The 15,491-nt window shown below is 40.8% G+C and overlaps 1 protein-coding gene across 2 annotated transcripts in view; it reads left to right on the forward strand.

The window, feature by feature from the left end:
* Positions 1-15,491, forward strand: part of SMCHD1 (structural maintenance of chromosomes flexible hinge domain containing 1) — a 90,691-nt gene that overhangs the window by 1,896 nt on the left and 73,304 nt on the right. For both annotated transcript variants that reach the window (XM_077352659.1, XM_077352658.1), the window contains exons 2-10: positions 5,416-5,491; positions 5,970-6,131; positions 8,296-8,378; positions 8,463-8,593; positions 10,751-10,865; positions 11,340-11,459; positions 11,746-11,909; positions 13,137-13,230; positions 13,548-13,758. In XM_077352659.1, coding sequence (XP_077208774.1) covers positions 5,416-5,491; positions 5,970-6,131; positions 8,296-8,378; positions 8,463-8,593; positions 10,751-10,865; positions 11,340-11,459; positions 11,746-11,909; positions 13,137-13,230; positions 13,548-13,758 — 1,156 coding nt within the window. The remainder of the gene's footprint in view (positions 1-5,415; positions 5,492-5,969; positions 6,132-8,295; positions 8,379-8,462; positions 8,594-10,750; positions 10,866-11,339; positions 11,460-11,745; positions 11,910-13,136; positions 13,231-13,547; positions 13,759-15,491) is intronic.

The following is a 15,491-nucleotide window of genomic DNA, read 5'->3' on the forward strand; positions in this document are numbered from 1 at the left end:
TCTATGTCTAGTTCACGTACGAAAGATACTAATATCATAGATGTCATAAATCAACATCTTTGTCTTGACGGTTGGGTTTGACATTATTGCAGGTACCAAGTATGTGTGAAACTAAGATAGAGATACAAAACGTGACTACAGTACTTGCATTTTGGGGGAAATGGGCATCTATTAAAATGTTGTAAAGTGGGCAATGAAGTAAATGGAAGATAGTAAAAGCTTGTTTGTTTTTCTTAAAGATAGACTTTTAAGGTAGCCGTTAGATGTTAAGATGCTATATGACTATCAGTATGAGTCTGGAAGGGCAGCTTGAGGAGGGCGGAGCTCCTGCTAAGCTAACTCTACTATTTGTGGTGGCCACATCAGACAGGAACCTGTCATCATCTTGTTGCCCCTTCCTGGTTGGAGGTGTACTTTTGGTTCAGCATTATAAGTACTAAAATGCATCTCTGTTTTGAACTTGTTGTTCTGTACTGAAATCTGCTGAGAAATGATTACCCAAAAATATAATGATGCAATACTTCTAATTACAGCATAGAACAAGCATAACAAGTGTGCCACAATTAGGCGCTTAGAGACTTTGCAAGGTAGAATGAAGCTGCATTCCAGTAATTGCAGCTTGTATTTTAGTCTTTTTGCAGAGCTTAGAAAGTTGCAAATAAAACTTGATAAAATATTATTGAATTGTCTAGGATAAACAAAATGTTTTCCCCTTAACATTAAAATAAAACTAAACATGTTCAGAAAGGAAACTGTACTGTTAAGAAATATGAAATGGAGAAGCTTAATTTACAGACAAGGTGATGATCCAAAAAAATTTAAGTGTGAGAACACTTTTGGACTTTTTCTGAATGACATGCCTCTCCTTGCCATGTTGCTAACTGTTTGTGAAAAGACAGAGTGAACTTAAATGTCAGACTAGTATCTGGGGCTCCTGGATTCAAATCCCCACATGTTGTGGAAGCTTATTGGATGACCTTGGGCCAGCCACATTCTCTCAACCAAGCCTTTTTCAACCTTTTGACCATGGAGCAACCCCTGATACTTTTTATGCTTTGATGTTACCGTTCCACTATATACCACGTTGGTCAGATGGCACCTGGAGTACTGTGTGCAGTTCTAAAGGCCTCACTTCAAAAAGGATGTGGAAAAAATTGAGACGATGCAGAAGAGGGTGACGAGGATGACCCGGGGTCTGGGGACCAAGCCCTTTGAGGAAAGGCTGAGACACTTGAGAATGTTAAGTCTAGAGAAGAGGAGGAGGAGAGGGGACATGATTACTCTCTTTAAGTATTTGAAAGGTTGTCCACATTAATGACTTTAAACTACATGTAGAATGGTACTGGCTAGATATTAGGGTCTAAAAAGCAGAGACATCACACTGCCAACAAGAGTGCATCTAGTCAAGGCTATGATCTTCCCAGTTGCAATGTATGGCTGTGAAAGTTGGACCATAAGGAAGGCCGAGCGTCAAAGAATTGAGGCTTTTGAACTCTGGTGCTGGAGAAGACTCTTGCGAGTCCCTTGAACTGCAAGGCGAACAAACCGGTCAGTCCTAGAGGAGATCAGCCCTGCCTGCTCTTCAGAAGGCCAGATCCTGAGGATGAAACGCACATACTTTGGCCACCTCATAAGAAGGAAGGACTCCCTGGAGAAGAGCCTAATGCTGGGAGCAATTTAGGGCAAAAGAAGAAGGGGACGACAGAGAATGAGGTGGCTGGATGGAGTCACTGAAGCAGTTAGTGCAAGCTTAAATGGACTTGGGGGAATGGTAGAGGACAGGAAGGCCTGGAGGATCATTGTCCATGGGGTCGCGATAGGTCAGACATGACTTCACAACTAACAACAATAATAAAGATATTCGGATGGAGGGAATTCACAGTCAGAATAGTTAAGCAGTGGACTCAGCTGCCCAAGGAGGTAGTCTTCAAGCAGGCTAGACAGATAGTTATCAGGGATGCTTTAGGCCAGGCTTTCACAACCTGGGTTTTATGATTTTGCATTGAGCAGGGAGTTGGGCTAGATGGCCTGTATGGCCCCTTCCAATTCTATGATTCTATGAACACCACAACTGCTGACATCTACCCATACCTATCTGCCACACCCCTTAGAAGTAATGTCACCCAAGCCACTCCCACTGCCATATCACAGAAAGTGATGTTGCCAGGCCTTCCCCTTTCCTTCTGCATCACCAAAATTGACATTACCCCCACCCCATTCCAACCTACATTTGTTGTATATTAATGTAATAACTGCATTGCTAGAGTTGCCAGCCTCCAGGTTGTGGTTGGAGATTTCCCTCTATTACAATTGATATGCTGGTGACAGAGATCAGTTCAATTGAGGAAAGGGCTACTCTGGAAGATGGGCTCTGGCATTATACCCAATTGAAGTCCATCCATTCCCCAATCCCTGCCCTCCTGAGGGTCTATTCCCCAAATGTGCAGTCATTTCTCAGCCCATAGCAGGCAGCCTCAACTTAGCACGAGTCCCTGTTCTGTGCCACGGCCCAACCACACCATGGAAGGCTGCACTAACCTCTGGGGAGTGCTTACATAACCCCAGGGTTCCCTGGAACCCCTTTTGGGAATCCTTGGCCTAACCTATCTCACAGGGCTATTGTGAGGATAACATTGGAAACAGTAAACCACTGGAATAGGTGAGGTACAGTTTGTCATTAGTGGACAGAAGGGAAAAGTGAATTAATTTACTTGAGTCCAAGGTATTGGAATGATGCAGAGAGTAATGTTTAACTAGAGAACTTATGGCCCTTGAAAACACCAGGCATACTTGAAGTGAAATTAATTGCAGTGAGAACATTGAGAATTAGGTTAATGACAAGGAAGACAACATCGAACCATGTGTGTTCATAGCGTACTGCAAATACAGAGTTTTCATAGCTGCGGCTAGAGGTCCAACTTGTTCTGCTGTTTTCACGCCTTAGTGCCTTCTACCTTACCTGGTGATTTGAAGACAAACCTAATGATACGGTAAAATGATGTAAAAGGACCTTTTTAAAAGACATACTGAGAAGATATTTGACAGCTCCCTTTCATCCTTATCCATATTTCCTCTATATATTTGTGAAACAGCCTGGGGGGTGGAATGTGTCCGGCTGTCCAAGTTGGAATAGGGCCCTGCCCCTACAGCTCCCACCTTCCCACCCTGGACGCTAGCCACATTCTTCTCAGATGCACGGAGCCCTGCCAGACCGAACACGAACCCTCATTCCCTCCTCTCGCTCCTCCTGCGACGAAGGGAGAGAGACGCAGACAGAGAGAGCTACTCCAAACTGCACACCAGCCCTCCTTCCCTCCTACAAACCAGCCCTAATTACCTGCTCTGCCTCCTTCTCCGAGGCACATGGAAAGACACACACACACACACAGATCTGCACCTCCTGGTTTCCCCTGGGTCCTAGCGCCCATTGCATTCCTGGTTGCAATGGGCTTTCTTGCTAGTATTTAAAGGAGTGCCATTATTTTTCTTTCTCATCACAGCCTCTCAGTGCAGTCTGAAAAATCTGTTTTGTACCTAGCATTATACAAATCAAATTCAGTCTGTAGCTCATCCTGTCCTCCATTCTAAGACTAAAACTGAAGACTTGTACGTTTTGTAGCCATAACCTGAAACATCTTTTCTCTTCCCCTCTCCCCATTTTTGCTGTTTGTACTGAATATGTGGCCTGATTAAGAGTTCTGGAGAACTTGGAAGCTTGCACGGTGTTTTATATTCCACAACTTCTGTTTTTGAAATTTGTCTGCAGATCAGCATCTCTACTTGAAACCTTGTCTGTCAAAGCTTTCAAGTAAAAAAGAGACTCTATCCACAAGAATAGCTTGCTTTATTCCCTTATTTAGTTAACCCAAGTTTATGTGAATGAACCTGCTTCCTGGTGCATTGTGTACTGCTTGATGAAACATGACAGTCCAATAAAGCAGAAGAAATATTTCTATGTTGCTACCAGATGAGGATGAGAAGAAGAAAGATAACTACCTCACCTGGATATAGTTGGTGCTGTTAAACTATGTTTGTTCAATAATTCATATAGATATCAGCAATAAAGTTAGTGGACTCTTCAAGCAGTCTTTAACCTAGGCAGAGTCTGCACTTACTTTGTTTATTTAATTGTCAATCCTGTTGAATTCAGATCGCTTTGAACCCCCCCATTGAAACAGGAAAGTCTTCTACACGTGGTTAGGGTAGTTCAGAAGGGGGGGGGAGCCAAGCCTCTTTCTTTTCTTGAAGGATGGGGGGAGAGGAGCCAAGAAGGGAGCCTCTTTCTTTTCTTGGAGGGGGGGGGGAGATGATCGAAAAAGGCAGAGAAGGGAGAAAAAATCCAGGACCGACAGAAGTTGAGAGAAATTAGGGGCTTCTCCTTTAAGGCAAGTTTGTCACATGGCCACCTGTGGTCAATTACGGGTCCTCTATCACGGAGGAGAGCCCAGATTCAAAACAGCCTTTGAATATTGAGGGTTAAAAGCATTCTAAGATATCGCACAATAAAGGTAGGGTCACTCCGGATCAGTCCTTCTTGCTGCAGAAGGAAATTTTAAATCACCCCAGATCCAAACGGAAATCGCATTCTGTGTAGAGGGCAGGGACTGAATCAATCTGGGGTTGGAATAAAAGCTCCGTGCAGTTTACACCCTAGTCAAGGATGAGGGACTAAAAGGAACATGGCTTTGAGGTACTAATAAAGCATCAAATGGAGGTACAGCTTGGTAGTATAGATGTTATACTTACCTTTTTGATTGAGTAAAAGAATTGTCTCTCTGTATTTTTCCCTTGTTACAATGACTGAATTGTTATTAAGAAGAAAAGCTTCATAATCTGTTTCCTGATTTGGGTAGGATAGGGCTGACATGTTATGGAGCATAGATGGCATGTGATAATAGACCACCTCTTCGAGTTAACAGTTTCTTGGTCTGTTGGAGCTATTTTCTCTGTGTTATGGTGACCTTGTTGGCTTTTTTCAGAAAGTTAGGAACCAGATTTTGTTGTCTTTGGGAAGATACATTTCTGCTTCAGAAGAAAAATTTTTACGTATCATGTTGGCTAAAGGCTGGTCCAGCTACTATGTTTAAGAATGACAATGGAGTAGCACTAAATCTAATATTTACAGGTGGCCTCTAATAATCTGCTCTGTTTGAAGGATAGGTTTTAAGTAATTTGTAGCTGTTCCTCACAAAGCATTATTTAGAAAGACCAGGGCAGATAAGCCTCCTACATACAAACGTGGTTAAGTCAGTGGTATAGTGTCAAATGGGGTATAGTGTCACAGTGGTATAGTGTCACTTCCCTGATGTTTTATTACACAAACCTATGTAAGGTAGTAATTTATTGTAACATTTTAATGCTAAATTCTACCTTAATTGTGCAATGGAAACCGTAACATTTAATGTATGTTTATAGGCGTTTGGCATTTCCTCAGATGAAGCATTTGTTATCACAACAACTAGCAGAAAACAAATCACCAGTGAAAACTTTGGTAAGTATATAACAGGTGCAATCTAAGTCATTTATTGGAGAAGACCCAATTCTATGAATGCCCATGCTACAAATGTAAGATAAAAATATAAATTTTGTTCTTTGAGATGCCTCAGGATTTTGCTGCCTTTATCAAAACGTTATTTGTTTCTAAATAGCTCAACGGGATTTTGAAATGTAAGGAAAATATTGTAAAATCTTAAACAGCTTTTTTTAAATGATGCAATGCTGCAAATTTTAGACCCTTGCACTGAGTTGCAATAGAAAGAGTATCCACATCATATTTAATTATCTGGTTGATTAGATATATGTAATTTTTCCACAAGTGGTAAATTGATTTGTGTACACTATAATGCTGACTTGCAAGTTAAAGGGGAAATTAAAATCAATGGCCAAGTAAAAAAAAAAGATTTCTAAAATTGGGGGAAATGTGGATGATGAAATTGTTTTCTTTTTAAAATTTTATGTATATATTGCAGGTCAACTTTTTCGAAATGGAATGACTCTGTACTTGCTACATTCAGTCGATCAATCACTCCCTTCTGCAACAAAGGAGCGTATTGATTTCTTACCACATTATGATACACTTGTGAAAAGTGGAATGTATGAATATTATGCTAGTGAAGGGCAAAATCCTCTACGTAAGTTTTTCAGTTTTTCTTTAAATTATAAATGTTGAGGACAGATTAAATAACTGAACCCTTTTCAGATTGTTAAGAACTAGGCTGAATCTGGCATGCCAAAGTAAAACCTTGCTCTCTAGTTGCTCCTTTTCCCCTACTGATAACTTTTACTCAACCCAGTATTACTGCTTTCAGTGTTCCTTCAGCCAAACTGAACTTTCTAATTCTAACACAGGGGAGGGTGGTATATAAATATAATAAATAAATAAATGTCATCTGTGGTGTCCAGCAGCCCTTCCAGGTGCCTGACAGCTGCCACCACAAACACCACCATTCTCTCCATGGCCTAATTGAAAGCATTCCTCCCCCACTGCAGGACTTCAGCCATTCCCATTTGGTTTCTACCCCTGGGCCTCAGTAAGGGCTCTGAGTCCCCTGCTACAGCATCAGCTGGCTGCCTCCCCTACAAGTGCCCTCATCATCCCCCTCCAAAGACATCAAGTCTGCCCACTGCATTGTCTCACCAGGAGCCCTGTGATTCCATACCTCCCTTCAGTGATACCTCCCCAGATATCTTCCCCCTAGGTGAAAGAGACCTTCCTAAAGAGACCCCTTATTTACTTTATTCATTTGCTCTGTTTTATATTCCACCTTCTCCCAACTGAGGAACCAAAGCAGCTTATGTTCTCTCTTCCATTTTATCCTTACAACAACACTGTGAAATAGGTTAAGCTGAATCTGTGACTGGTCCAAGGTCACATAGCTAGCTTCCATAACGAGAGTGAGGATTTGAACCTGAGGTTCCCAGATCCTCTGACCCTCTAACCACCATACTATGTTGGCTCATTCACCCAGACCACTCACTGACCCATTTCCCCTACACATAGCAAACAGCAAAGTAAGTTGGGGGTGGGTGTCTAGTTTAAGATGGTCCTAGGCTCCGGCTATGTTTGGCAGATGATTGTGATAGGAGACCTGCACAATCATCCACAGCCACCCAAGAATGTTCATACCTGAGTCATAACCCTCAGTCTTGGTGGTGTCATCGTGATAGCCAAATGGGCTTCTTTCCTGTGTGCCAGTGCCCAATGATGAGCACAGCCAGTAAAACTCCAGAAGTAGACAAAACTTTATTGTAACAAAGGAGCAATAAAACCATGGAATCTGCCCCACCAGTTCTAGCATCAGCATTTTATACCATGAAACAAACAACTTTTAAACATGTGCAGGTGTCTGTTTATGCTATAAGCCTTGGCTTTTATGCCTATTGAAGCACACATTTCTTATAACTGCATTTGTCATGTTATTCTTGTGAACCCACGTTCCATTTCCTGAAATAGCTGTTCAGACAATCAGATGTGTTCTGAGACATCTTGCCCACTTTACCACATCCTATTTTGACATTTGCTTAAGCATAATGCAATAATAATTTGCCAATATAACTACATTTTCATCCGAGCTGTGACTTTTTGCAACTGCTGTTAATCTTGCCCATCAGTCAGACAACCTGGAATAGAAGGAGAGTGGAGCTTCTATAATGCTAATAGATTGTGCTGAGACAGCTTAAAATGCTACTCCTCACCAGAAGTCCTCTCTACTCTCCTTGTTAATAACTACACCAAATTTACCAAAGTAGCTGAGACTACTGTTACTATTGTGTTGTTGGAAGTTGTTGATTTGAGCTTATCCCTATGTTCTATGTAAGTTGTTCTAAGCTGCAAGGCAGGGCAGTATATAAATCAATCAATCAGTATTATTGGGATTTATAACACATATTGTCCCTCTCAAGTATTGATATGAGTTTTTCTTATACTGGTGATATAGTAACAAAAGTAGTATCTTCTGGATTTAAATTAATTTAAGTATTATAATTTTGTTAGACCAGGAATTGCATAGTAATATTCTATGGAATGGCAGAGGCTGGCAGAGGCTCATGGCAATTGTAGACCATGGGTATCTGGAGAGCCACAGTTTGGTCACCCCTGTGTGGCATCTAAAGTGAAGGAATAAGCTTACCTATCCAAAGCATAGGAGATTCTGGCAGCTTCAACAATAGACATCTATATTAATATGTGCTAATAAATATCTATCAGTACTATTATCAAAGAGGAGAGTGATGAAGAAAAGGGACATCACCTTTTGGATGCGTGCTAAAAGAAAACTTTCTTTTAATTTTCTTTAGCATTCGCACTTGGAGAATTAATTGATAACTCTTTATCGGCTACTTCTCAAAATACTGGTATTCGAAGCATACATTTAAAACTGGTAAGATACTAAGGAGTTATTCTAATTTTTTTAAACTTTCTGTTTTGTGGTATCTTTATCATTATATGCTATTTCTTTTGAAAGTTATTTGATGATACCCAGGGAAAGCCAGCTATTACCGTTATAGATAATGGAAAAGGCATGACTTCACAACAACTTAATAACTGGGCTGTGTATCGGTTGTCAAAATTCACCCGACTTGGTGACGTTGAAAGGTTAGTAAATTTTGATATTTGTGATATTTAACTGTAAAGGTGATGAATTTAGACTCTCAAAACTTTCATGTCTTATGCTTTGTGTATCTGCTATTGAAGCAGAAGCATCATATCAGATGAGGAATATATTGAAATTCAGTTAAATGTAGAGATCAGTATGCGTTGGGTGAGAGCTATACCTGCTTGAAGATGAAAAGACCAAACTGGTGAACTAGTTTTGGAACATAGTTAGGCAGCATGTCAATGTGCAGCTCTAAGATATTCCCAGTATGAGTCTGCAAACTCCTATAAATCTATCCTTTTCAACTGAGTTTAGGAAAGGTCCTTGCCATATTAGGACATGTTTCTAGAAATGGTCAAATGTGAACAATAAAAAGCAGCCATTATTTATTACATTTTGAAATCTCAGACATTTTAAGATTATTTTGCATTTTTGAATTATTGACATTGCAACAATTGCATCAGCAATACGAACTTTTCAGTTCTGCCTCATCTTTCTAGAATATGGTAATATTCGCAGAGATAGTTGTGATCTTTATGTGCAGTGTCTTCGTTGTGCAATACCTTAATAGCTACCATGAAATAAATTGGTAGCCCTGAAAATTTATGTAGGAATACTTTGTGTCCTATTTATGCTATAGTAAGCTTTACACAATTTTGTCTAGATAGTAAATAGTTAACGTATTGATAACTTTTTTGGCATTGACAGTTTTATTTCTGACTAGATTTAAAGCCTGTTGTACTATAAAATACAACGGGCACTAGAAAGGGGAGGAGGAGACCTTTTGGGCCCAGGGGGAAGGCCGATTGGGCCCCCTCTCCCCCGATGGCAGCCCGGATTTTCCCCCGGGCCTAGAAGCACACCCGGGCCTAGAAGCACAGGGGGAAGGCCTCATAGTCCAGCGGCGGCCTGGCCTTCCCCCTGGGCCTAGAAGCACACCCATGGCCTCTTCGAGGCCCCGGGTATGCTTCTGGGCCCAGGGGGAAAGCCTCCTTCTGTACTCACACCGTGGCGCAGCTTCCCTGTCACTTTCTGGACTGTCCTGGTGAGGGCCCAATTGGAAGGTGCCTTCTGATTGGGCCCTCACCCGGACTGGCCCCACCTACTCTCCAACCACTTAGGCCTTAGCCTTTTATTTAACAGCAACTTGCTGATAAAGATATGTTTTTGTGAACTACAAGTGGGTTTGAGGGATCTGATTGGCTGGTTTGATAGGGAGTTATCATGTGGCTGTGTTTGGATGCTGTTGACACAGTTTACTAATATAACAGGATTAACTTTTGCTTATATATTCCTACTGTCAGTTCATAGTCTGACAAAGAGTGCTCATGCCTTGAATAAATCTTTGTTAGTCTTAAAGGTGCTACTGGACTATGATTTTTTTGGCAGTGACTATTTAAAGCTTGGTTGAATAATAATTGGCAGCAAGGAAATCTGATTGCATGTTTATGAAAGCAGCTCCCAGGTTCCTCACTAGGACATCTTGGAGCCCCCACATTCAGCTGGTGTTGAGACAACTACACTGGTTACCTGTCTGCTTCTGGATCAAGTTCAAGGTTTTGGTTTTGACCTTCAAGGCTATACGTGGCCTGAGTTCTACTTACCTGAGGGACCGCTTATTTGCTTATTACTCCCAGAGGGCTCTTTGCTTTGAGGGTAGGAATCTGCTGGTTGTCCTGGGTCCCCGAGATATCTGTCTGGCCCTGACTAGGGCCAGGGTATTTTTGGCCCTGGCCCCAGCCTGGTGGAATGAGCTCCCAGAAGAGCTAAGGACCCTGGTGGAGCCATCTAGGTTCCTCAGGGCCTGCTAGATGGAGGTCTTCTGCCAGGCGTTTGGTTGAGGCCACAGGAAGATTGATAGGAGTTACAATCTGGGGGTCCCACCCTATTCTGTGCGTCCAATAAAGAACATGTACTTATACTATTAAGATGATTTTGGTCCTCAGTTTGGAACTAGCTGAGTTGGATTGAGGAAAATTGTTTTGTACCACCATCTTTATGACTGTGTGATTTTATGATTGTTATTATGTTTTTAATTGGATTTTTTTTTCTGTTTTACTTTTTTATTTTGTAAGCTGCCTCCAGGCAACATTGTCAAGAGAGGCAGGGTATAAATTCAAAAGTAAATTAAAAAAATAAATTTTATCTGACTTTAGTGATCATTCATCATATGTACGCCCTGCAGCAGTACCTCGCAGTTTAAACAGTGACATATCGTATTTTGGAGTTGGTGGAAAACAAGCAGCGTTTTTTGTTGGGCAGTCAATCAGAGTAAGTGACATTGAAGCTTTTTGTAACTTGGCCCAGTAACATGGTACAGTTTCTGGGGTTCCTTACCCCTTTCATCATGCTGTGGCTTCTGGTAAGCGTCCTCTTCCACCCCACTGTCAGCAGCAGTACTCTTATTCTAAATAGACCATAGCCTAATACATGGAAGTGCTAAGCTGATGCAATGGAGTTGCTTTACTCACTGCAAGTGAGTAGTCCATATGAGGGCCTGGGTTTCTGGAAGTCTAGTTGGGGGCAGGGCAAAATCACTCAATCTTTTCCTTGCCATATTAGGTTGTCATGGTTGGATGGGGCATGAGCTTCACTCAGAAACTGTATTAGAACTTACACATCTTGATGTTTCCATCTACTGTGTGGGGCCTTTCCATCATGTATGGAATCCTCTGTGCCAGTAACAACATATGTGCATTGTTAATTCTAACTATACTATTTGATTTTTTAAAAAATCTTAAATAGATGATAACCAAGCCTGCAGATGCTCAAGATGTTCATGAACTTGTACTTTCTAAAGAAGATTTTGAAAAAAAAGAGAAAAATAAAGAAGCTATATACAGTGGATACATTAGAAACAGAAAGGTAATGCAATGTCATCTGAGTAGCTTGTTAACATATACAAAGCAGTTGAGAAGTTCCTCTTTTGATATTTAACTACTTACTTGTATTTGGGTATCATATAATTGTAACTGTTAGTTTTCTTTTCTGGTATACAGTTTGAAATAAAATATAGGAACAATCCTTGCCTAGATCTACACGCTTTGTAGGTTTCATGTTCCTAATATTAAACACCATGATGAAGTTTTAGATAGATGTTAATGATGTTTCTTGTCATGTAACCTCTATTTTTTATCTACCTTTCTCTCAGCCTTCTGACTCTTCCCATATTAATGATGATGAACGATTCTTACACAATCTTATCATGGAAGAAAAGAGCAAAGAAAGTTTCACTGCAGTCATTATTACTGGAGTACAACCAGCTCATGTGCAGTACTTAAAAAACAACTTTTACCATTGGACAAGGCAGCTGGCGTGAGTTGACATTTTTATTTTCAGAAGCCATTAACTCCACACCATCATATCCTAAGCTTCCATTGTGCATTTCCCGCAAAACATGAAAACTGTTTATGTCAGACTAATAGAAGGATATATTAAAGCAGCGGTCAGGGACCGCCTCCGGGGGTGAGGAGAGAGCCGACGGCCCGGGCGCTGCGCATGCGCGGTAGCTGTGTGCAAACACGCGCAGTTGCCGCACATGCGCATTTTCTCCACCAGGGGGGTGCAAATGCATATGCACAGCAACTGTGCATGTGCATTTGCGTTGCCGGCGTGCCGGTGGCCGCACCTGCCTCTTCCTCTCCCTCTCGCAGTGAGAAGCCTGCCGGGCCTGGCAAGCTTCTCGCTGAGGGGGGGAGGCAGGCGCCGGCTGCTGGTGGCCCGGTACCGTGGCCTTTGCGGACTGGTACCGGGCTGCAGTCCGGTGGTTGATGACCCCCATAATAAAGTACTTTTGGGCTTGGAACCTTTTGGGAGGAGTGTAAAGCTCAGTATATCTTCTATATACAAATTTGCTACTCAAGGACTGGAACCAGTAGAACTTTTTGTGCCCTGGCAGATCTTCCCCATTAGACCAGATACAATGTAAAGCCATTGTTTAATTAAAGTAGCCATAATTAGTTAATTGTTAGTGAGCCTCTTGTGGCGCAGAGTGGTAAGGCAGCAGACATGCAGTCTGAAAGCTCTGCCCATGAGGCTGGGAGTTCAATCCCAGCAGCTGGCTCAAGGTTCACTCATCCTTCCATCCTTTCGAGGTCAGTAAAATGAGTACCCAGCTTGCTGGGGGGTAAATGGTAATGACTGGGGAAGGCACTGGCAAACCACCCCGTATTTAGTCTGCCATGAAAACGCTAGAGGGCGTCACCCCAACGGTCAGACTTGACTGTACTTGCACAGGGGATACCTTTACCTTTAGTGATATTTACTACCCTGCCTCAATCTAAATTCCTTTATTGCTGGTTGACATGGGAGGGGTTTTCTGATAACAGCAAGGAACATAGATCTATGTTTGCAGAGTGCAGAAAAAAAATACAAAATCTTTATGCATTGGTGCAATGTACATTTCTCCCTGCTTCCAGATATCAGCTGAAGATAACAATTTTTTAATATTTAATTTAATCTACAAATAAATGTTTTCTAAAATATTACATAGGGCCTATTTATATATTGCTCTATATTTCAGTCTAGCTTCTAATATTGCAGGCACATATATCATTACTATATACATGGACCAAAAGGAAATGTAAATAACTCTTCAGTGAAGGAATCAGGCGCTTTCAACAGTATTGATATTCAGGTAAGACCTGTATCACTATGATTGAAAATTATTGTATTTAATTATTGTATTTAATATCAACAATGATGTATTGTTATTTGATAAATTATTTGATAAATGTTAACATTCTAGAATAATTTACTGGATCTCACCAATCAGTTCCCGCAGCACAAGGAAGTGTTCTAACAATAAAAGGACTCCAAATGGAACAATTTGTCAGGGTCTTATTATATTTACCAGGTGTTTTGATAATTCATATTAATTTTATCCATGAATGACTATGATAAGGAGGCTTCTATATAAGAGGAGAACTTACATTTATTTGTGCTTCTATTTAGATTTCAGTGTTTGAAAAAGGAAAGCTACCCAAGATTTTGAAACTTAGAGAAATCAAAGATGATATGCAGACTTTATATATAAATACAGCTGCTGATAATTTTGAGTTTAAGGCTCATGTTGAAGGAGATGGTGTAGTGGAAGGCATTATTCGTTACCATCCTTTCTTGTATGATAAAGAAACCTATCCTGAAGATCCTTGCTTTCCTTCAAGTAAGTCAAAAGTTCATGCTAGCTGACCTTAAAATAAGAGAAGCTTAGTTTGGTCAACCAATTGATATTTCTAAACGTTACTAGATTTAATGGCATGTGGCATTAATTAAACATGCTGTGGAATGTTTATGTTAAAGTATACCTTCTCGATTGCAGATTCTTTGCAAATTAATAATTAATTGATGGCATGCAAGGATATAAGTTAGTATTGTGAATGAAATGTTTTCTGACCAGCAACAATGATCATGTCAGCCAGTGCTGTTGCTGTGAGTTTGGTTTACTCAACAGCTCCCTGACTTTATCTTTCTTATATGTTTTTCCTTTCCCATCATTCATTCATTCATGCATGCTAAATTTTTTATACTGCCCTTCCAAAAATCTCAAAGTGGTTGGAGCTTAACTTGACACTTTTCAGGCTCTTTTTAGTTGCTTGAATAAAATAGATAATCTGATAGATGACTTGGTAGTTTTAGAGGAAAACTTTAATATCCTCCCTTGAACTGCTACATGCTTTGGTCTATGTCAGTGGGTGCTTGCCTTTCCTCATTTTTTTAGGATGTTGTTAAACTCTACTTTCTTTAATTGGGTAAAGAGTTGAATTTTGTAGACACATACACATTATTTGATTATAATAGAAATTATGATTGGGAATGAAGGTAGAATTAAATTATTAGCTTGCCATGTTCAGAAAAGGGAGTATGGGATCTGAAGAATCCCACATTTATGTTCTTGTGACAATCCATTGTTGGGTATTACATCTGAACTGTCCCTGTTTAAAGAGACAAGAGAATTTAATAATGTAGAGCAGCAATTCTCAATGTTTTTACTTTTGTGACCCCAACTTTCGTGGCGGGGGGGGGGGGCGCGTGCCCAAACAGGCACACAACAATATTAAAGTTTTCGCTTGTCCACTGGATTTTACAGCCCAGTCTCTTGGCCTCATCTCCTTGTTCCTTAATCTTTAACAAGTTTGTGAGGGGGGGAAACTACTTGGGCAAAATTTGGGATGAAATCTATAAAAAATCACAAATCCTAAGTGACTCTGTAATTGTCTCTGGGTGCATGATGGAACTCACCCCAGCATATCTTCTTCTCCTTGTCTGATGCTCAATAACCTTAAAGTCCAGCTCTGTTTTGTGGAAATCACACTTATTTACATACAGTTTACATACAGTTGATTGTTCCTCAGTTTCTTCAACACTGACCTCAACAATTCCAAATGCTCAGAATCCCTGGTATAATTCACAACATTATCTAGATAAATCACCACCACCCCTTTGTATAGATATCCATGCAACATTTCATTTATCAGGTTCATAAACACTGGGTGCACCACTTAAGCCAAATTGCATGGCTAAGTACTCAAACTGTCCAAGTGCAGTATTAAAAGCTGTCTTTCACTCACCCCTTGCTCTGATGCAGACCGTGTAGTGGGCTTCACACAGATCAAGCTCAGTGAATAATTTGCCCATTCCCAAATGCCAGAGCAAGACTTTACTCAAAGGAAGCAGAAATTGCATTCCGCCTCCTATAGTCCTTGCAAAGCCTTAATGTTTTGTCTTTTTTGCAAACAGGACAGGTGTCACCATACAGGAAAAGACAGACTAAATGAAACCCCTTTTCAGGTTCTGGTCAATTAACTCCCTTAGCACTGCCATCTCCTTGGGACTCATGGAATACAGGTGTGCTTTGGATAACCCTATCCAGTCTTCTACTCAATTGCACAGTCAGTT

Source organism: Paroedura picta, chromosome 9, assembly GCF_049243985.1.
Source record: "Paroedura picta isolate Pp20150507F chromosome 9, Ppicta_v3.0, whole genome shotgun sequence".
NCBI lineage: Eukaryota > Metazoa > Chordata > Lepidosauria > Squamata > Gekkonidae > Paroedura > Paroedura picta.